A 22,902-nucleotide genomic window follows, 5' to 3' on the forward strand; every position below is an offset into this window, starting at 1 on the left:
AGTGGCTCCTGGGAAATAACAACCATTATGACTGTATGAGAGTGTACTTGTTAAAAAGCAACTTTGCCCATAGGTTAGCTGAGGCATCAAAAAGCCATGAGATGGAGAAACATCCTAGAAGGATACAAAATACCAAAACTGAATTAAAAGGAAATAAAAATATCTGAATAGAACTATAACAAGTAAATAGTTTAATATAAAATATTTACATAAAGCTAAGCCCAGGCCAAGATGGCTTCGGTGGTAAATCCTACTAAACCTTTAAAGAAGAAATATGAATCTTTTATAAATTCTATCCAAAAATAGAGGAGGGAATCCCTTTCAACTCATTCTGGGAGGCCAGTATTATCTTGATAGCAGAGCTGGTCAAAGACGTAATAAAACAACAAACTAATATCCTTATGATTGTAAACACAAAAAGTCCTCAACAAAATATTAGAAAACCAAATCTAGCAACATATAAAAGGAATTATACACTATGACCAAGGGGGATTTATCCCACGAATGTAAAGTCAGTTTAACATCTGAAATCATTAATGCAATATACTGTATTACTAGAAGAGAGGGCAAAATTGCATAATCATTTTAATAAACACAGAAAAAAAATTTGGCAAAATCCAAAACCTACTTATGAAAAAACTTCCTTAACCTGATAAAGGGCTAATAAAATCTTTTTAAAAACCTCATGCTAACGTCACACTTAATGGTGAACATTTGAGTGCTTCTCTTTTAAGACTGGAAACAAGGCAAGGATGTTTGCTGTCTCTACTTGTATTTAAGACTATAATGGATATTCTGATCACTGCACTGAAGCAAGATAAAGAAATAAAAGGCACGTAGATTAGAAAGGAAGAAATAAAATATTATTATTGGGTGGCATGATCCTATATGTAGAAAATTTTAAGGGAGACACCACACACACACACACATATATACACACACACACACATCCCCAAAACAAAATGAAAACAACAGAAAAATCCTACTAAAACTGATAAACAATTTCATTTCATTGCAGGATACAAAATAAACAAAAACTGAACATCTATCAATCTGAAAATGAAATGAAAATATTTCCATTCACAGTTGCATCAGAAAGAATAAAATACTTAGGAATATATCTCACAAAAGAAGTACAAAATTTTACACTGAAAATTATATAACATTGTTGAAAGAAATCAAAGGAAACCTGAATAAATGAGACACATTCTATCTTTATGGATTAGAAGCCTTAATATTATTAAGATTGCAATACCCCCTAAATTGATCTATAGATTTTATATAACCCCTATCAAAATCTCAGCTGCCTTTTTTTTATTTGTAGAATTTCACCTTAAATTTATATGGAAATCTAAATGACCTAGAATAGTTAAAACAATCTTGAAAAAGAACAAAGTTGGAGGACTCACACTTCCCATTTTCAAAACTTACTACAAAGCTACAGTAATCAAAATGTGTGGTACTGGCATAAGGACTGACATACAGCTTAATGGAATAGGTTTGAGAGTCCAGAAAAAAGCCTTTACAATTATGGTCAATTTTTTTTTTCTTTTGGTGACAAGAGTACCAGGTAATGCAATGGGAAAAGAATAGTCCTTTTGACAAATTTTGTATGAACCACTGGAAAGGTGCATGGAAAATAACAGAGTTGGGACCCTACTTCACACCATATGCAAAAATGAGCTCCAACTGGATCAAAGACTTAAAAGTAAGAGCTAAAACTCTAAAGGTCTTAGGAAACAAAGGGCTATGTATGAGCTTGGGTTAGACAAAGATTTCTTATGTACAATACCAAAGGCACAACTGATAAGAGAAAAAGATAAATTGGACTTCATCAAAATTAAAAACTTTTGTTGTTTCAAAAGACACCATCACAAAAGTTAAAAGACAACTCATAAAATAGGAGCACACATTTGCAAATATTTGTGGATATAGCACATATTTGATCGTGGGACTTTAATCCAAAATATGTAACAAACACAATTCAATAATAAGACAAATAACCCAAGTAAACTATAGGCAAAAGATTTGAAAAGACAATTTACCTGAGAAGATATGTGAATGACCAATAAGCTCATGAAATGTTCAAAATCAGAAGTCATTAGGAAAATGAAAATCAAAACTTTAACGAGAACTACTTCACACCCACCAGAATGACCATAATCCAAGAGACAGACAATAAGCTTGGGCAAGGATGTAACAAAACTGGACCCCTCAAACACCGCTCATGGAAAGTAACATTGTACATTCACTATAGAATGAGTAATTCCTCACAAAGTCAAACATACCTAGAATTACCCCATAAATCAGCAGTTCCATGCCTAGATATATACCCAAGAGACTGAAAACACCCGATCATACAAAACCTTGCACACATCCTAGTAGAAGCAGTATTGACAGTAGCTAGAAACAAAAAGCAATCCAAATGTCCATCAGCTGGTGGATGGATAAACAAAATGTGGTATATTGTACATATGACAGAATATTATTTGGCGGTGAAAAGGAATGAAGTATTGATAAAAGTTGTAAACTTTAAAAAACTTTATGCAATGTGAGAGCCAGAGGCAAAGACCACATATTGTATGATCCCATTTACATTAAATGTCCAGAAAAGGTAAACCTATAGACACAAAGTTCAATAGTGATTGCCTGGGTTTGGGTAGGAGTAGGGAGCGCTTGCAAATGGGCACAAAGAATCTTTTTAGGGTACAGGAAATTTTCTAAAATTTGAAGATGGTAATGTTTGCACAACGTTGTAAATTTTCTAAAAAATCATTGAGTAGTATCCTTAAAATGAGTGAATTTTATAGTCTATAAAGAATACCTCACTAAAGGATTAAAAATAGCTTAAAAAACTATTTTTTTAGTTTTTTGTGTAAAACTAAAGTTTTTTAGTTTAGTTTTTTTTAGTTTTTTTTTTTTTTTTGTAAAACCACAATGCAGTTTTATGTGTAATTCTGGCTTTTAAATATCTATGACTACAAGACTTTTTATTTATTTTATTATTTTTCTAAAAGATTTTATTTATTCGTTTGAGAGAGAGAGAGTGAGCGGGAGAGAGGGAGAGAGAGCGAGCAAGCCAGTGAGCATGAGCAGAGGAGGGGCAGAGGTAGGAGATGACTTCACCCTAAGCAGTGAGCCCCACAGAGGGCTCCACCCCACAGCCCATGAGATCATGACCTGAGCCAAAGGCAGGTGCTTAACTGACTGAGCCACCCAGGTGCCCGTACAAGTTCTAAGTTAGGTCAGCCCCAATTCCCAAAGATAATGTGGCAGAGGCTCCCAACTCTTGAAAACCAATCCTAAATTAATATTATGGTTCTGTAAATAGATAGTTCAAGTGCATTAGTGCCAAGCACCTGTTAGGCCTCAACAGATGTTTACTGAAGGAACAATTAAACACTCTTCCTGGTGTGATTTTTCTCTCCAAACACCTCATACACGAGATACCTGAAACTCAGTTACTTACGGCAATTTTTTTTTTTTTTAAACTAAAGAAAACTTAAATAAATGCCAATGTCCCCAGGGGAAAACCTGCTAACAGTGGGGTGGGCAGGATTCAATGGCCTAAAATGAGGTAACATATTAACTCCTTCATGCTACTGGACTCACTTGGTTTAGGAGTAGGGCTTGGGGAGTGGGAATGTGTGATTCACAATGATTCAGACATCCGAGCTGACCAAGCTTTAACTAACAGGAGTCATGGCAGAACAAGAGACTGGGAATCTGTGGATGAACTTTTCACCACCATTTTGGCCAGAAGTGACACAGGTCTCCTGTGCTAACATTTCATTTTTTCCCTGCACTGCAAAGAGGGCTAGGATATACAGGGGAGTAAAGAGATGTTTGAGTAGATCTAATGAGCACTGCAGCCCACCACATCAGTCCTCTAAAGCAGACGACCCTGTCTCACAGTTCTTTGCCAGAACCAAAGCTTCCTCCTTCTGGGTCCACCTAAGTAAGAATGATCAACGGATCAACAACTTAGGATCTTTTGAAGCAAGGTTTGAGGCAGGAGACAAGCACCCTGCTTGGTGTCTCTGAAGAACTCTGCTTTTTTGGGGGTGGGTAGCTAATCCCTGATTCACTTTTGTTTGCCCAACACTGAGGAAAGTAATCTGGTCCGTGTTGGCAACCCACTGAGTGCACGTAATTTAGTTTCATCTCAGAGAAACAGGTCAAGTGAAAGCCTACAGTCGAGTAAGAACACCTCCCATCCTCCTATGATGTTCTTCAATAATAAGGCGTTTTTTTGGGTTGTTTTTGTCTTTTTTTTTTTTTTTGGTTGAAATTCCTTCAATTCAGTTAAATAGAACCAAGAAATGCACTTAAATCCTGAGGCAAAAGGAGCAAGAACTGAGCCAAAGTGATTAACAATCATGTTTGCTGTTACCTGCACCACCACTAACACCACACCTAGTAAAATTTGTATTTGTACCCCTAAACAATAAAATTAGTTCAATGCTTCAGAAGAATACAAGGCCATGCCTTAAGATTTGTTAGTCCACCATGGGAAAGGGAAGTTACTTGGATAAAATCTCTTAGGAGGCTGCTACCAAGCTGTACTCCATTATTTACAGTATTTAATCCTTTAGTTTCCGGTCTCTATTCTTGGAACCATCTTAATTTACATTATCAGTTTAATATTTTTCCATTACTATTTTCATTAGGTCTCCCTCCTGCCGAAAACCCAGGACCAAACCCCTTAATTCTGGCAATTTCGACTCTTCATGCAATTTATATCCTTTTTGCTTTTTTTTTTTTTTTTAAACAAACAAAAAACCAAAGTCTCCAAATGAACCCTGTGCTGCAGTCTGCGGCAATTATTCTTTAGGCTTGCACATTATTTGCTAAGAGCTCATCTACTCCCTGGGATGCCACTTCCCTTCTTTTTGATCTACTGAAATTTTGACTATTGCTCAGGACTGAATTGGGTCGTAAGCTCACTGTGAAGCTCGCCCCTGAATATTTTAGCTCACACCGTTCTACACTCTTGAAGCGTCTGTGGTCTACAGTAGGCATCTATGCATCCAGAACTTTCCAGAAGTTTTGACTTAAATGTTTTGAGCCTCGTTTTCCCAGCTAGAGTATGAGCTTCTGGAGGGACTTAATTTTATTATTTCATATCCCCATATAACAGAAGCCATTCGAGCAATACTTACTGCATGCCTACTTAGAGTATATGCCCTGTAGAGATATAGATGTGCCACTAAGTATATTTGTTAGTTGAATGAATACCTGAAGATTCTTCAAGATGCTGTATTTTGGAATTATATACTGGGCTGAATCCTAAAAAAAGTATTAAGTTGCTATTTCAAATATAAGCTATTCTTGTTTATTAAGATTTTCCTGAACTTTCATGTTTTAGTTTTAATGAAAATCTCATTTTGAAAATATAAATATTGGATTTCTTTTTTGAGAATTCATCCTTACTTGATTACCTACTGGTTCTGCTTCATATAACAATATTACATTTTCGGGTGCCTGGGTGGCTCAGTGGATTAAGCCGCTGCCTTCGGCTCAGGTCATGATCTCAGGGTCCTGGGATCGCGTCCCGCAGGGACTCCTGCTCCGCAGGGAGCCTGCTTCCTCCTCTCTCTCTGCCTGCTTCTCTGCCTACTTGTGATCTCTCTCTGTCAAATAAATAAATAAAATCTTTTAAAAAAATATTATATTTTCCTCGGTCATTGGCAGATTTGTCTCTGAATTTCCTAATCTACAAAGATACACAAAATTTGGATCCAAAACTGATTCTACTTTTCTATTTTCTGGTAGATGAATTGTCTATTATGCTAGGTATAATATACAAAAATACCCATTTCACTTAAAAATTACAATAATATTACTAAGTGTCCCTTTAAATTCGTATTAAAGCAACAACAACACACCACAGTTTTTTAGGGTATATAATAATCTATAATTACTCTTATTACCTTGTTCCCTTTAGCATCCAAAAATCCACTGATTATTTGGAAACAACATTCTTCCAACCTTACCCTAAAAACACTTTCTGAAAACTCTTCTTGTCACTCTTAGATTGTGCCTGTATGTTAAATTCTCCTTTGACGCTTATTCCTTTAAAACTACCGAAAAACCGGAAAAGTTTCTTTAACTCTCAAATCTCTGTGTCGTAAAATCCTTTGTCAATTTACCCCGTACGCAGGAGAGGTTCTCCGTTTCTTTTTCCAGCGAATTACACAGTTGTCTCGGCAGCCTGATTTGCCAGTTTGGTTCCCGCTGTACCAGTTTGTGATTCTTTGTACGAATTAATAACCATGAAAAAGTCTAAAGCAGGGCAGTTCCAGATTAAATTATAGTAGCCTTTTCCCCGTAAAGCAACTTGGTACCTCACAAAACTCCAAGCAAAGAATGAATGATAGAGCATGCACCAATGGGGAGTGGAGAACAGTATTTTGTCGAAGTTTGCAACCCAATCCTGGGGAGCCAGAGGTGGGAATTTTAAAACGTTTTGTTTTTCGTTGTTTTTTTTTTTTTCTTGGAATTTTCTTAAAGTGGTATCGCTGCCTGTGGATGTTAAAGATTGTCAAGATCGCAAAATCGTTAGCTTAAAGAATTTTGAGTGAGGCAAAATGTGAAAAGGGACACATTCAAATGGCCATTCTGACACAGAGAATCATTTGGCTGTTTTTGTGTCAGTTTCAGGGGCGTAGAAGTTATTGCAAGATGATTCATTTTTTAATGATCAAACATCAGATGTTAACGCGTTAAAATATTTCACTTTTTAAAGAATTGAAGACTACGTGGCTAACATTGATTGCTTTAAAAATTTGTCATCCTACTGTTAGTCATTTTGGGATCACTTTGCAATATTAGGAGCAAGACTCATTATTTGGGTCTATTCTTAACACCCTATTTTGTTTTTACAAAAAGTGTAGGCTTCCTCACTATAAGCCTAGCAAAAAGTTCTTAAGCACTACAAATTCTTAGGTATTTAGCAATGTGTATCAAAATTCTTAGAATTACATGACATTCCCCATGCCACTTCGGTAACTTCTGAAAACCAGGTTTAATAAATAGGAAATCAGTATTTCATTATTAGCTCGTATCCTGTTTTGGAGTAGGTGTTACTTAGTATAACTCTCCTTTTGAGATTATTCATCTCTAACTGTAATTAAATAAACCAACGCGAAAGTGGTTAAAAAGTCAAGGTTGATTGATAAATTAATCAGCAGCAAGCTTTTCAAAGAACAATGAATGGCAGCAGTTTCAGGAGAGGAAGTTTACAAAACTCTTCGTTTCAGAAAGTTGCCAAATTAACAAACAAAATATTTTAAAAATAAAGTTGTTTTTAAAATGTTCCCTAACAATGTTTGGAATTCTTTTCTTTTTAACCGGGATAAAGCGCTCTTCCTTTGATGTCTCTTTCGCCTGACATAGGAATTTTCGTCTTGAAAACATATTTATTGACGGCCTACTCAGTCAGGCTAGGAAGTGCGGTAATATTTAACTTACTAAGCTGCTATTGTCCTTTTAAGCGATCGTTTCTCACAATAGTCGTCGGGTATTTCAAGAGTGGAGACTAGCTTGCCCGCCTCGCCTTTGGAACAAACTTGTCTGTGCGCACAGCGAGCCCTTAAATCCCATGCTTAGGCTCACCACTTGATAACTAACCCTGGCCATCTTACATCAACCCACCGGACCTGTTTTTCATTCGTTAAACGAGTGTAATACTACTACCTGTGTCATGAGATTGCTGTGAGGGTTTAATGAGATTATGCATAGCTCTCAGAACCCTGCCTGGTACACAGTAAGCGCTCCCGTGTTATTATTGTTGTGGGAACTCCCCAACGTATACAGTGAATGAGAGCGGGAGCGCCTGAACGAATGTAGGAATTAAAGAACACCTCAGTTAGAGGCAAGTCCTGAGGTTCGAGCGCGCGAAATTGCCCCCTCAAAAAGCAAAGCAAAAGACTGCAATCAGACCAGCAAAACTCCAGCCAGCGCCGGAAGCTAATGTTGAGCGGCGGGCGGAGCCAGTCTGGAGGAAGCCGCGCTCTTGGCCAATAGGCACATCGCTTGGAAAACGAACTTCTCGTCCATGCTGTTTTGAACCCGCGAGAACAGGAACGAATTATCGCGATGCTCCCTCTTTCTCTCCACAGCTCCCTCTTCCCCCACTCTCGGTGGTGCGGGTTCGGCCCCGTCCCGCCCCGCACCTCGCCGTCCGCACCTCGCCCCGCCCCCCGGCACCCCGCCCCTCCCGCAGACCCTCGGCTTGCAGTTCAGCGCCGCCTGCGCCCGGAGCGCTGGCTCTGCCGGCGCCGAGGTGAGTGCGGCCGCCTGTCGCGTCGGATGGCTCGCGTGGCTAAGGCCCCCCCCCCCCGCCGGCCCGGCCCCCGGCTAGCGCGCCGGGTTCGGCCGGGCAGCGGCGAGTGGTCCCTGGCCCGAGCGGGCCCGTCCCGGCCTCGGGTCGCCATAGCTGCCGGGCCCTCCCCGCCCTCGGTGGCCGGAGAATCCCGATACCGGGTCTGCGAAATCCCTGCCACTGGGCTCGCCGCTCCCAAACCGTAATGACCTTAGTTAGTGTTTGGTTAACACGGGCAAAGCGGCAGGTGTTTTGCTTCAAACTTACTGAGAAAACAACCTTTTACAAATGCTTTTAATGTAGTTTTTAATTCTCTAATCTCCAACATTAGGAAATTGGAGTGGGTATTCTACTGAATTAAATACGGAAGTCGGTTGGAGGGTCTTCTTTCCTTTTAAACACGCCTGCTTAAAATGTGTGGAATTTTCTTAAGGCGGGAGGGTTTATTTGTTTTAAACAAGAATAAAGTGGATTGGTGTTTACATGTCAGAAAACTTGTGCAGTTGACTCTGTTCAGTTAATACAATTAAGTGTACCATTTGTCTTTAATTGTAGATAAGAGGTAGTGAAGGGAATTTATATAAGAAAATTACCCATCCTATTACAGGCTGTATATTGCCAAATGAATGCGTTTTGGGAAACCATTAGCATTATTTATTATAAGCAGCTTTCAGATTTCATTTGCGGAGACTTTATCTTCCAAACTGCCTTGGTAGCCAGTGCATTTTAATAGGGTGTAATGATGTTTTAAATGCAGCCCATTCCCAGCCCTAAGGATTCAGAAGGAAAACAATTAGGTTATACCATATTCTCTCTCTGGATCTTCCATCAAGGAGTGTGGATTTTGGATATGGTTTTGCTTTGTAGTCTTACCTTTGTATAAGCTTCGCCTACTACTTAAGAAAATGATAGTAGAGGGGAAACACAGCCCCCACTGAAATGCCTGAAAGGCAGGCATGGGTTTTGGAATTGGTCCACCTGGGTTAGAACTCTGGCAAGTTACTCTCTGAGAAACTGCTTCCTTATCTATAGAACAGGGTAAAAATGTGTAGCGCAATGCAGAGTTGTTCAGATTAGGATCTTTATGGCACATAGCTGACACTCAGGATGTAGTATCTGCAAGATGACCATAGATTACAGAGTGAAAAATATCTACCTTGCAGTGTTACATGTCCTACTTCCATCCACCCATCAGCTGTTGGAGGGTCTGCTTTGCGCTAGATACTGTGCATAGGCAGGTATACTAGAGTGAAGAAAGCAAGATCTCTGCCCTCAGAAGCTTACAGTCTCTTGGGTAGTTTGACAATAGATAGGTACACCAGTAAATATTTCGATTACGGGTTGCAAGGAGTCCTACATATAAAAGTAATGGGTTTCTCTGAAAGAGTAACAGAATAGTTTTGGATAGGGAAGTGATTTTTACTTTGAAACTCAGAATTGATGGGGTAGTGTTTTCCAGGCTAAAAGGAGAAAAGCAAATGGTGTGCAGAGTTTGGCTCTTGAAAGAGACTGGGAAAAAAGGACTAGAAAAGCCCAGGAGCTTGGTGGGAAGCCAGGGAGGGTGCTGCCTGATAAGGCTGGAGAGGCGCTTGGGACGGGATTGTGAGGAGCTCTCAGTGCCTGATAAGAGTTTGATTTTCTAAAAAAGCTTTTGCAGGTGGTATTTAGTTGATCTGTGTGTGCTAGGGAGTGAGTTTATCCTCAAGAGGTATGGGATTTACATTTTAAAGGCTCCCTGCTAAGTGATTAAGGTATTAGAAAATGATTGAGTGGACACCTGGAGACCAGTAATGCAGATAGCCAGCCACGAGATCACAGTGGCTTTTGGTTTTGGCTGGTGGAGAGATGTGGATGGATTTGAGATGTGTTTTGGAGGTAGAAACCACCAGCTTTAAGACCAGTTGGAGGGGGCAGGTGAATGACAGGATGGAATCATTCATGACTTCCAGCTCTCCGGTTTACACAGCTGGGTGGATAGAGGTGTGTGCCATTAATTGGGATGAGAAACACTGGGGAGAATTTGGTCTGGTCATGGGAATCAAAATATATTCAGTTTGAGGCACTTGTGAGACTTCTAACCTGCTTCAAGTTTACTACTTAAGTGAATTGTAACCTAGGAAACTTCCCTTTGCACACAGAATCATTGAAGTTGTTTCTAGCTTAGTTCCCCCTTGCTTTACGGGTGAGAGAATTAAAATGTAGAAAGAGGGGCACGTGGGTGGCTCAGTGGGTTAAAGCCTTCAGCTCAGGTCATGATCCCAGGGTCCTAGGATCCAGCCCCGCATGGGGCTCTCTGCATAGCAGGGAGCCTGCTTCCTCCTCTCTCCGCTTGCCTCTCTGATTACTTGTGATCTCTGTCAAATAAATAAATAAAATCTTTAAAAAATAAAATGTAGAAAGATGAGTATGTGTTCAAAGTCACACATGTCTCATAAAAAGAGGTAGGTGTGTAGGTGGAATCAGTAGGAGAAAGTTTTGAATTCTCATGTTGCTTTGGGGATATTATTGACTTCCATGTTGTCTGCTCTTTTAGATAAAATGACAAGTGCTTTCTTATTAGCTAGGATTTGGAGTTTGGAAATAATAGAAAATAACCAAAAAAGTTATCAAAACTGGTTATCGAAAGCTTGTTGCTACATTTTGCACTAACTTGGTGTTAATTCCCAGTGAAAGTAGTTTTTCTTAAAAAAAAAAAAATCCTTTGAAAGGTACTTTCTCTTGAGTTTGAGAGAGGATGCCCAGGAAGATGAGAGTATAATCTTTGAACAAATCTCAACTTTTTAGTGTTTTCACATTTCCTAGGTATCCTATGGAGTCCTGTGAGTCTGTGTATGTAAAGAACCCCGGCTTTAAAATCCACTGGACAAGCGTCTTCTCTACCCCAAGGTGGGGGAAAAGTCCTTGCTTTTTTATCCCTTATGAGCTGTTTGACCTTGGAGAAATTATTGAAGCTCTGAGTTTGTTTCTTCTTATGTGAGTGAAGTTTGTTTCTGCTCTGTGCCTAGTTGATAAGATGGCAAATGTTATTTCTCTTCCTACCCTGTCACTTTCAGAGCTGGAAGAGAATTTATTTATTTAAAGATTTTATTTATTTATTTGACAGACAGAGATCACAAGTAGGCAGAGAGGCAGGCGGCGGGGAGCGGGCTCCCTGCCTAGCAGAGAGCCCAATGTGGGGCTCGATCCCAGGATCCTGGGATCATGACCTAGCCGAAACCTGAGCCGAAGGCAGAAGCTTTAACCCACTGAGCCAACCAGGCACCCCCGAAAGGGAATTTAATCTGTTCTGGGTTCTGACCTTTACCAATAAATTGCTGTCTCCATTTTTTTTTTTTTTTTTAATGTCAGGCAACTGAGGCCCGAAAAGATTGTAATAAAATAATACAAGGTTCTTATTTCCTGGTCAGTATTTCTTCTTACATTGAAATAATAAAACCATATGTTCCTGGACATGCTTCTTTACTACTTCTGATACTCTACAAAGCTAAAAAGAAAGAAAGAAAAAGATAAAAGAAAGAGAAAATAAGAATATAGGACAATATTCTATAGAAATGAAGAAAGTGAAGGTATCAGTGATCTAGATACATTTTTATATGTGTTTATAAATATTTTTGAAATACCTTTAAGCTAAACATAAAATGAGGGAGTTCAAGAAGGAAATGGCTTTGCCATATCTGATTTTTCAGCTTTCTTTAGTTGCAGGTTATAAAACTGGTCTCTGTTCTGTTAGGCATTCCTGTCTCAAGTTCAAGAACTATTTTTTTCCATTAGGACTGTGGCTGCTAAATGCTAAGTAAGCTTAAATAGTGAAGGCATGTTTAATGAATAGTTGCTCATTTTAATCTAAATATGTGTGACAAATTTAGTCGTTAGGAAAGAAAAATACAGGGATTGAATGTGTAATTCTCTTTTTAGTGTCTGCGAATAGCTCTGTGTGCTAACTTGCTTATTTGGCAATGCTTATAACCAGTATCATAATTATTCAATTTTTTTTGGTTCTCTTTAGAAATGGACCAATTTTGACAAGATGTAGTGCTGCAACGTGCCTGATGGGATATGTTCAGTCATGGCATCTGAACTCTGTAAGACGATCTCTGTGGCAAGGCTGGAAAAGCACAAGAATTTGTTCTTAAATTATAGAAATCTGCACCATTTTCCACTGGAGTTACTGAAAGATGAGGGACTACAGTACTTGGAGAGGCTCTATATGAAAAGGAACTCCCTTACAACCTTGGTACAGTATTATATTGCATTTAAAACATTTGTAATGTGGGCCTGACCAAGATATAGCTTACTTATCCTAAGATATTCAGACCAAGTTGTACATGCCCTCTTGTTATATAAACAGGTACTAAAAATGCAAATACAGGGGGTTCCCGTTAGCTGAGGATTCATTATCCAAGTCCCTGCAGTATGGGGTTGCAGAAAGAGTTGTAAGGGAAAGCAATATATTCACTAAATATACCGCTCATAGAATTAGTCTCCATTCCAAAATCCCACTTCACTTAGCCTGTGCATCTCTCTCTGCTTTCTTTGTGTGATAAGTTTCCTAGATGATTTTTGGATGTTACCATATCCATTGGACCAATTAAAAAGTAAAGAAGAGAAAGGCCAACAAAGATGAATGACCTTGAGTTGCATTGAAAAAGAGATGATTTGAAGATTAAAATATTAAAACATGCATTTGGGAAGCTTGATACAGCCTTTCTTTTGGGGGGAAGAACATAACAAAAGTATCCTCCCAAACCAAAAAAATCTTTGCAACTGCATTGTGAAAATCAAATAATGCTGAATTGGACTATCATCCAGTTTGTTGAAAAAATTTTTGCTGTAGAGACAACATTTGATTCACTCTTTGTGTTGTAAGAATAAGCAGATAGTTATCATTATAACCTTATTTTTTTATTACATGTAGGGCTTTATTATATAATTCATTACATATTAAGTTTTATTACATATCAGATTTTAAAAACTGTTTAAAAATTTTCTTAGGAGAATGTGTTACTCTGGCTTCTTATTCCTACTCTTATTGTAAAATTTAGTCTCTGTTTTAAAGGTATGTGCTTTATGTGGCCTTTTCTGGTTATCACTCAACCTTGTTTGAGTCTTACATTTGAATTCTTATTCTTACACATTTTATGATGTCTTATTTCTTTGTGAGCAGACCTATTTTTCATCCCCTTTTCTACATTCAACCATTTTGCCTATTTGAAAGTATGCCTTACTGGCTTCATTTAAATGGAGTGTTTTGTGGAAAAGTTTTATTTAATCTGTCTAAAATACCTCCAATGAATAGAGAACGTAAAATATGTTTATCTTTGCTGTATCTGACAGTAAATGGAAATGCGTCTTTCATTTATAGTGTTTGGCATTTTGGCTTATATGTTATTTTGAGCGTCTACTTAGGTTTTTTTAAAGTTTTTAATTATCTTAGTGATCAGACTTTAATAGCATAATTATAGTAATCCTTTTTGTGAAATCATCATTGCATAAGGTGAAACCATACTTACCAAGTGTTTTTACCCCACTTTGAGGAAGAAGTGTTGTAGAAATAATTTGTCAAGGATTATAGCCCAGATTTTCCTGTGTTTGTTATTGATGTACAAAGGAAAAGTTGTGAGAGGAGAGGATTACTTCTTGACTATTAGTCAAAAAGTCCTCTGGAGCAGAGTTTGTTCAAAGAAATTGACCTTCATTTCTGAAAGTTACAGTGTGCTTTTGGTTTTGTGGCGGTTCCTCAGCTGCAGTTTTCAGTTTATGAAAATATTTAGGTATCTACTGTACAGTTGGAACCAATATTCATAATGGCTTATAAGCATACTTTTCAAGTTCCTACTTTACTGCTCTTTTGTTCATCAAAGATTAAATTGTTGCATATGTTTACAATGATAGGCGTATGTGTTTTATTTGAATGCCTTTTAATGAGCTGGAACATTTGATTCATGTGCATCAAAGAGCTTTTAAATTGTAGAGTGCTATACAGAGATCAGGGTAGTCGGGATTGTAGTGGCCATTCCATTCCCAGATGGTACTGAAAACCAGTGTAGTCTAGGGCTGGCTTAACACACAGGTTTTTGAAAGCAGATGAAGTAATACTTATCCTAGAGTGCTCTAAACTCACTTCAGGCTTTGAGGATGTTTGCTGGTGTTATTGATAAGGTATATTTCCTATGTTAGATTTGGTATGTGGAATTGGACTTACAGCTATAATACTGTCCAAAGGAAAAACAAAACAAAACATGTCATTGGAAACAGATGGTATCTTAATACCATTATGAGTTCATTGACCTTTTTTTTTTTGTAGGAAGCTTGGGAATCTGCCAGTAATTTCCATTTTCACACCGTTTTATTATTTATTTATTAACACTGTTTTATTGTGTTTAAATCCTTTCTCCTCAACAGTCCCCCTCCCTTGTCTCCCCATCCCTCACTCTATGAAGCCTTTCTGTTAAAAGAGAAGTCAATGATGCATACCTCTGCCCTTCTTCCTTTCCCCCGTCAAGGTGCTTGGTATAGGGCAGTGGTTTATATTTTGGAGGATGATTGTATATTAAATACTCTGAATTTGGGGAATGCTGCATTAAAACTAAAACACAGCAACAGCTTTTTTTATGCATTTGGAAGACTAAACTCATATTTTAATTACAAAAATGATACATGCCCTAATATCAGTGAACGTAGAGGAACTTATGGAAGGTAGTCATCTCTTCAGCCAGTTATATACTGTGGAGTAACTAATGTTAATAGTTTGGTTGTGTCCTTATCCTGCTTTACTTGTATTTATGTAATTATATACTTTATCCCCTTTTTAAACAACAGAATAGAATCACACTATATATATTTCTTTGTGGATTTCTCTTTACTTCATGGTATTCTCATTCCACTAACCTCTAGGCCAGGAGGTACATATACATCCTCATTTGTATATGTGTGTTTGTGTGTACGGTCAAGTCTTAAAAGTGGGATTAATGGGTCAATGGTAGGCACATTTTACATTTTAAAGTACTTAAAAAAAGATTTATCTATTTTAGAGCGATCACAAGTAGGAAGGGTAGAGAGTGAGGAAAGGAAAATTTAAAGCAGACTGACCCCGAGCCCAATGCCAGGCTTGATCTCATGACCCCAAGACCAAGGTTGAGCTGGAACCAGGAGTCAAATGCTTAATCAACTGTGCCACCCAGGCACCCCATTTTAAAGTACTTTTTTATCAGTACAGTTGACCCTTGAACAATGCCAGGGTTAGGGGTGCTGACCTCATGCTCAGTCAAAAATCGACGTTTAACTTTTGACTACCCCAGAACTTATCTTCTAATAGCCTACTGTTGACCAGGAGCCTTGCTGATAACATAACAGTTGATTAATACATGGTTTGCTTGTTACATGTATTACATTACTATACAGTAAACTAGAGAAAAGAAAATGTTATTAAGGGGGCACCTGGGTGGCTCAGTCAGTTGAGCATCGACTCTTGCATTCAACTCAGGTCATGATCTCAGCATCATGAGATCAAGCCCCATGTGGGCTCCATGCTCAGCAGGGAGTCTGCTTAAGATTCTCTCCCTCTGCTCTTCCCTGATACCCCCATGCACTCTCGTGCACACACTCTTTCTTTCTCAGATAAATAAATAATGTTTTTTAAAAAAGCAATGCATAAAGAAGAAAAATATAGCTGTAATTATACTGTATTTAAAAAATCCATGTGTAACCAACTGAACCACCTAGGTGCCACTTAAAACTTTTTTTTGACATGAGTCAATTTATATAAGAATTCAATTATGTAATTAATAGGTGAATAAGTAGTAGTTGGGAAACATGATTTTGGTTCCTAACATTTATCTTAAGAATTGTGAAGTCTCACATTTGTGGAAGTTAGAAGATATTTACAGTAAGAAATATAGGTTATGTGTTTGTCATGTGATAGTTAGTCACATAGTTCTTGATGAGTAGATAAATGAATATGAAGTAGATTAAGGTAAGGATTATTAATACAGGCATAAGTGTTCCAGACTGAGAGCCTTCAAGGTCAAGGACTCTTAAATTCTGCATCCCTGTGCCTGGTGTTCTGCCCAACATTTGTAGAACCTATAATCTAATTCTGTGTAGCAGGGTTATGGGAGAATTTTTGAAGAAGATGCTATTTACATTGACACTGAGGAATGACATTGGCAGGAGTTTAGGAGGAAAAGTATTCATTCAACATGTATTTAGTGAGTATTTGCTCTGTACCCAATACTCTTCAAGGCTCTTATTTGGAACAAATTCTTACGGAATTCTCATGGAATTTTCATTTGTTCACATCCCAAGCCGAAGGGAAAGTATGAAGTAGGAGTCAATGGCAGAAGGTTCAGAGGACAAGTCTAGGTGCCTGTTTTGCCGAGAGCAGTGGGCTTTTTTGTTTGTTTGTTTTTTGTTCTTCAGTGCCTGAGAACTGAGGAACTGAGGGTTCCTAAAGAGGGCTGAGGTGGGGAGTTATGGGGAGATGGAGCAGCAGTGTGTCCTCACTTCAGCCAGAGCAGCTCTCCTTCTGTGCTCTCTATACCAACCCCCACGTAGGTGGGATGTGTAGATCTAGTGAATGTTTTCTCACTCCTTTTAGCAGAACCATTTATTCAGAAAGTTCACTAAATAATAGATGAAACTGAAATTATTCTTCTTTAGGAGATGGGATGGGCAAGAGTCTTGTTCAATCCATACCTCCTTCCCTTCCAAGGAGCTGTCTGGGTGGTCTAGGAAACCACAGAGTGGAATAGAAAGCCACTAACTGAGTGCAGCTGACATGAGAATTCTACATTCTGCCTGGCAAGGCCATCTGCTTGGGGACTGAAGATGTGTAGAGAATGCAGCTTTGAAATGATTGTTGGGAAGAGTCACATGGTGGTTTGACTAGAGAAAGATAGTAGGATTGTTGGCATTAGCCAGCAAGCTGTCTGTTGCTAGGCTTATGGTGGAACCATCTGCTTCTTGAGGGGATTTTCTCCTGCAGTACCCAACTGTTGGAGGTAGGAAGAAGGTGGACTGGTGCCTGCCTGCAGGCTTAGGTTTTTTCCAGGTGGATACAGTGCAAGTGCAGAGGAACTAAGGTTCAGGAATTTGGCAGGAATGTCTGGGGACATGGAGGACGGGGTAGGGAATGTGAGCTGGATTGGAGGCAAAGAAGGAAAGGAGGAGTGAATAAACAGGGAGAAAAGAGAAGGGCCAATAGACCCACTGACGTTGAAGAATTGTATTGGGCATGACTGGGTAAGCCATCTAGGGGGATGGGACAAGTGGTTGTGGAGAGAGATTTCAGTGGTGGAGAAGTTTCCGGTAAGGTCTGGATATGAGCGTGCAGGATGAAGGAGGCTGAGGTGAAGCCTACCTCTGTTCCCCCTCATTTCCCCCACCAGAAGAAGCTGGAGTCTTTCTAATTGTTGGAGAATAGTTTGGAAGCAGCAATCACCAGTTCTGCCTCCTAACCTGGGAGTTCATGAAGGGAGGGAATTAGCAGTGGGAGCATTTGAGGACTACAGTCCTCAAAGGGGTTGTTTCAGCGTTCGGTAGCCAAACCCAGTATCAGGAGATTAACAGACCCCCAGGTTCCATGTGCTTAACCTCCTTGGACTTCAGTTTTTTTCGTTTATAAAATAAAAGGCCACAGGAGACTTGAGGGGGGAAAAAAAGAAATCTCAGTGTGGAAACAAAAGCACATAATGAGGACAGTAGGCAGGTTTTCCTGGGGCCATGAAAGGGTGACCTACCCACATACTAATGGAACTCTCACCCGTTGCCAGTTTTACTTATAAATATGAATGGACAAGAAAGAGACGTCTAAATTTTAATGAAAGAGGGAAATTTGGCTTATGTCTGAGCGATAAGAGCAGATGGATCTTGATTAATCAGTTAATCTATGCAACAATACAGAATTTAACTTAAGAGTGATATCCTGGGGTTGAAGGGAAGAAGAGGTCTGTTCATATTCCTGAATTGGAATGGGGCATAAGGCACAGAAGTGTTTCCTGTTGACCGGGGAGAAGGCATTCTTGACCTTCCCTATAAAATATAAATGGACAAATTATAGAAGAATATAGATAGAACAGAAAAAGATGTTTTAACTTCCAATAGAAGGTAAAACATTGATCATCCTTTCCTATTAGATTGGCAAAAACTAGTATCTAGTATTGAAGCTACTTGATGTGGAAGACTAAGAAGATCCTTTCACACACTATCAGACGGAGTGGAGGTGGCTGAATGTTTTTGGCGGGTGGTTTGACCACATCTGACAACATTTTGCATAAATACGTGTTAAATCAGCATTTTTCACTTGTAAGAATTTACACAATGGAATAAATGTCAAGTGACATTTATCCAATCCAATTGGACATCTATCCAATCCAATTGGACATTTATCCAGTCCAATTGGACATCAATCCAATTGGACATCTATCCAATGCTGTGATGAACATCTGTTCATCACAGCATTGGATAGAATGAAAACTGTGAAAACCTCAATATTCATCATTATGGGATTGGTTAAAATCTGATAAAATGATAATATCATTTGAGTCTTTAGTAAGTTCCAGGCACTGTCTTAAGTAATTTACATGTATTAAGTTAATTAATCCTCAAGACAATCCTGTGAAGCAGGCACTATTATTATCCCTACTTTATAGGCAATAAGCTAAGGTATTAAAAAGGGCTTAGGTCAATCTTACAGTGATTATAGCTGTGGATGGGGGGCAGGCAAGAAAGTGGGGACTGGAAGAGAAAGAGCCTTACTTAAGTATGTAGAAGTAAAAAGAGAAGGTGCTATTAAGTTTGGTTTATATTTTTTTCACTAAATACTTTTACAATTAAAAATCAATTATTATGAGATTACTAAGGGCCTGGGCAGCTCAGTCAAGCATCTGCCTTCAGCTCAAGTCATGATCCCAGGGTCCTAGAATTGAGCTTACCCTGCTCAGCAGTGAGTCTGCATTCCCTCTCCCTCTGCCCCTCCTCCCTGCTTGTGCCCTACCCTCAAATGAATAAATAAAATCTTACCCTAAGAATGAGATTGTTGGCATATAGTACCAGTAAGATCTTAGGCAGCTCTCAAGTTGTATTAATCAGTGAGTCTAGATACTTGACTTACAGTGATGGGGTTGCCTGCCTGCCCTTATGTTGTGCTGACATTGGTGGCTCCTGCAGCTGGTGGCTGGGTTGAGGGTGAAAGGGGTCCGTCCATGCCTGGGAAAGTTACACAGCTGTGCCCTCTACCCCCTTGGAATTTGGTAACAGTAGGATCTGGATTAAATGAACATCAGAACATCTTAAAGGGAAAGCAGTAAGGAAATGGTAAAAGAGCATCCGGACAACAAGTGTGGCCGAAAAATTTGGGAGAGGATTAAGTTTTGTTTTTGTTTGTTTGGTTCACTTTGAATGCCAACATAAGGGGCTCCTTGTTTTTCTGTAACTTGTTGGACCCTTCCAGATTCAGCCACTGCTGGGGTGCAAGGCCCCCATAATCACTGCAATTCTGCATCTGAAACTAATATTACAGTGTATGTTAACTAAATGGAATTCGAATAAAAACTGGAAAAGAAATAAAATCAATAATGTCATTTTTATCATTTTTGTCTTGGAAGTCCAATTGTGACTATAGTTAGTGCTGCATATTTGTAGTGCAAAGCAGGGAAGAAAAATTATCTCAAGGTTCTTTTTAGGCACCTCAAAGACAACTTCAGAAACAACATAATTTGTCCACTATTGAAAAATTCTCTGTACCTCATTTTTTCCCCTTCTTTCCCCTTTGAAGTGGCTTTGTTAATATTTGTAGTGCTTTGTATTCAAGCACTCTGTGAATTTCCAGTGGAATTGTTGTTTTAATGAACTCGGTTCATTAAACGTTATTTTGGGAGAGATACTCTGAGAAATTTGGATATTTGCTGCAGATTTTTCATTGCTTTCTTTTTGGATGCATTAAAACAAATAACTAAAGACATTATGCTCACATTTCCAAATAACTAGTATTTTCCCATAAAACTCTGACATATGTTTTGGATTATCTTTTTTGTATTGCTTATGAATACATTACCCATTGTTTGCACAGCATAGTCACTTGGATTTTTTGCTGGGAAACAGGATGTCAGGAGTAGCTTACAAAGCGTATATAAACTTGGAGTGGTGCTTGACCTATGAGTGATTGCACAGCCTTTGCTAGGAGTGCTCTTAGCAAGAGGGGTTGGTGAGCTGTTAATGCTCTCGAGCACCTTTCTTCTCAACCCCTTCTCTCTCTCTCTTGCACCCCACCTTCCCCCTACACCCCCCTCTCCCCCCAAAAGTATATAATGCTTCATAGGATAATTCAAATGAAAACCATAGGTAATACCATTCCTTCATGCTGCTCATTTAAGAAGAAATTAACCACCAGAGATGTGATGCTGGCAGATGCAAGTATTGAGAATCTACTGTGTTTTTCTGTTTCCAGGAAATACCAAGGAAATAGGACAAGGGTTTAAGACAAGACTGGTGCCTTTTTGGGCCACTTAAAGTTTGTTTGGAGAGAAATTAAAAAAGAAGAAAATGAGTAATTAATAGGAAGTGAACCAAGAGACAGCTGGGTAAATGGTAAAGGACATTAGGGAGAAAATGGTAATAGGGCTCCAGGAAGCCTTTATACAACTATGGAAGAGGAAAGGGTATGCTGGTTATCTCTCTGTTCCCACTGGCCTACTAGTTAGTGTCTGACTCCTCTGTGGAGACATACTGCTCTATGCTAAACATTAAAAAGAAGAGATACACAAGAGGAACTGGTTATGCTTTTGGCAGTGAAAGAGGTCTACCTTAGTTGTTCCCATATAAGCATCTAGTACTTAACTCATGCCAGTGTACTTGCATGGAAACATTAAATTACGGATCCAACTAGAATGCTTGTTGAGTAATGTAATGGTTTGTAAATGAAGTGCTTTTTTTCCTTCAATACCAAAACTTCATTAACACTTTTTTAATTAAAAAAAAAAATAAAGGGGCTCCTGGGTGGCTCAGTTGGTTAATTGACTTCGGCTCAGGTCATGATCTTGTCCTGGGATCGAGCCCCACGTCTGGGTCCCTGCTCAGCAGGGAATCTGCTTCTCTTTCTCCCTCTGCCCCTTCTACTGATTTGCTCTCTCTCAAATAAATACAATCTTTAAAAATAATAATAATTTTTGACGTGAAATGAATTTAATGTAAAATTAACCATTTTAGAGCGCACAATTCAGTGGTACATTCACAGTGTTGAACAACTACTGCCTCTGTCTAGTTTCAAACTAAACCCCTTACTCACTAAGCAATTACTCATTAAGCATCACTGCAAACTAAAACCCCTTACTCATTAAGCAATTTCTCTCTATTCCCTTGCACACCCCAGCCCTGCTAACCACCAGTCCGTGTTCTGTTGTTACGGATTTATTTATTCTGGATAGTTCATATAAATGGGACCATTCAATATGAGACCTTCAGTGTCTGGCTTCTTTTCACTTAGCAAAGTGTTCTCAGCGTCCATCCAAATTGTAGTATATATCTGTCCTTCATTACTTTTTATGACTCAGTAAGTACCCGTTTCATGTGCATACCACGATTTATTTACCCATTCATCCATAGATGGATGTTTGGGCTCTTTCCACCTGTTTTGCTACTGTGAACAGGGCAGCTATGAATATGGATTACAATTACATGTTCGAGTACCCATTTTTAATTCTTTGGGGTATATACCTAGGTGTGGAATTGTGGGATTATACAGTAATTCTAGTTTTTGAGGAACTGCTGAACAACTTTACCAGCAAGGTACAAGGCTTCCAAAGCTCTCCATAGCTTCACCAACACTTTTATTTTACAGTTTTTAAATACTATTATTACAGTGGGTTAAAGTGGCTAGGTGTGAGATGATACTGACTGCTGTTTGGATTTGCATTTCCCTCATGCTAATGATGTTGGGCATCACTTTCTGTGCTTGTCGGCCATTTGTATATATTTAGAGAATATTCACATCCTTTGCCCATTTTCAAATTGGGTTGTTTGGTGGTCTTTTAATAAGGGTTCTTTATGTATTTGGATGCTAGACCTTGAACAGATACATGATTCATAAATATTTTCTCCCATTTTAAATGTTGTCTTCACTTTCTTGTAATTCACTTTCTTATAGTATCCTTTAGTGCACAAAAGTGCTTTTAACTTTGGTGAAGTCCATTGTATCTGTTTTTTTCCTGTTCCTCATGCTTTGGTGTCCTATCTGTGAATCTATTGCCAAATCCACAATGATGAAGATTTTCCCCTATATTTTTTTCTATGAGTTTTATGGTTTGGGCGGTTATATTTAAGTCACTAATCCATTTTTAATTAATTTTTGAATGTAGTGTGAGGTAAAGGTCCAGCTTCATTTGACTTTTTATAAGTGCTGTAAGAGCTAAAATTCATTTAATTCATGACTTTTTTGAAATGTGTTTTTGGAGGTGAGGATGGAGCAGGTTTTGCTGAACCCTGAATCCTAGTGGTTTTTTGTTTTTTGTTTTTTTTTTTTTTTTTTTAAAGATTTTATTTATTTATTTGACAGAAAGAGAGATCACAAGTAGATAGAGAGG

At 38.6% G+C, this 22,902-nt stretch overlaps 2 protein-coding genes across 7 annotated transcripts in view; one reads left to right on the top strand and one right to left on the bottom strand.

Annotated features, from left to right (window-relative positions):
• TTC23 (tetratricopeptide repeat domain 23) overlaps positions 1-6,339 on the bottom strand; it is a 117,812-nt gene extending 111,473 nt beyond the window's left edge. The window contains exon 1 of one of the 2 annotated variants that reach the window (XM_046007036.1): positions 6,153-6,339. The gene's annotated coding sequence lies outside the window, so the exon portion shown is untranslated. Of the gene's footprint in view, positions 1-5,933 lie in introns of both variants that reach the window. The other variant, XM_046007035.1, reaches the window with a different exon arrangement.
• A 1,830-nt stretch (positions 6,340-8,169) lies between these two features.
• Positions 8,170-22,902, top strand: part of LRRC28 (leucine rich repeat containing 28) — a 160,197-nt gene continuing 145,464 nt past the window's right edge. For 2 of the 5 annotated variants that reach the window (XM_046008833.1, XM_046008837.1), the window contains exons 1-2: positions 8,170-8,287; positions 12,333-12,560. In XM_046008833.1, coding sequence (XP_045864789.1) covers positions 12,393-12,560 — 168 coding nt within the window. In that variant the 5' untranslated portion in view covers positions 8,170-8,287; positions 12,333-12,392. Of the gene's footprint in view, positions 8,288-11,128; positions 11,213-12,332; positions 12,561-22,902 lie in introns of those variants that run through there. The other 3 variants (XM_046008835.1, XM_046008836.1, XM_046008834.1) reach the window with 3 other exon arrangements.

This window comes from Meles meles, chromosome 6 (genome assembly GCF_922984935.1).
Source record: "Meles meles chromosome 6, mMelMel3.1 paternal haplotype, whole genome shotgun sequence".
Taxonomy (NCBI): Eukaryota; Metazoa; Chordata; class Mammalia; order Carnivora; family Mustelidae; genus Meles; species Meles meles.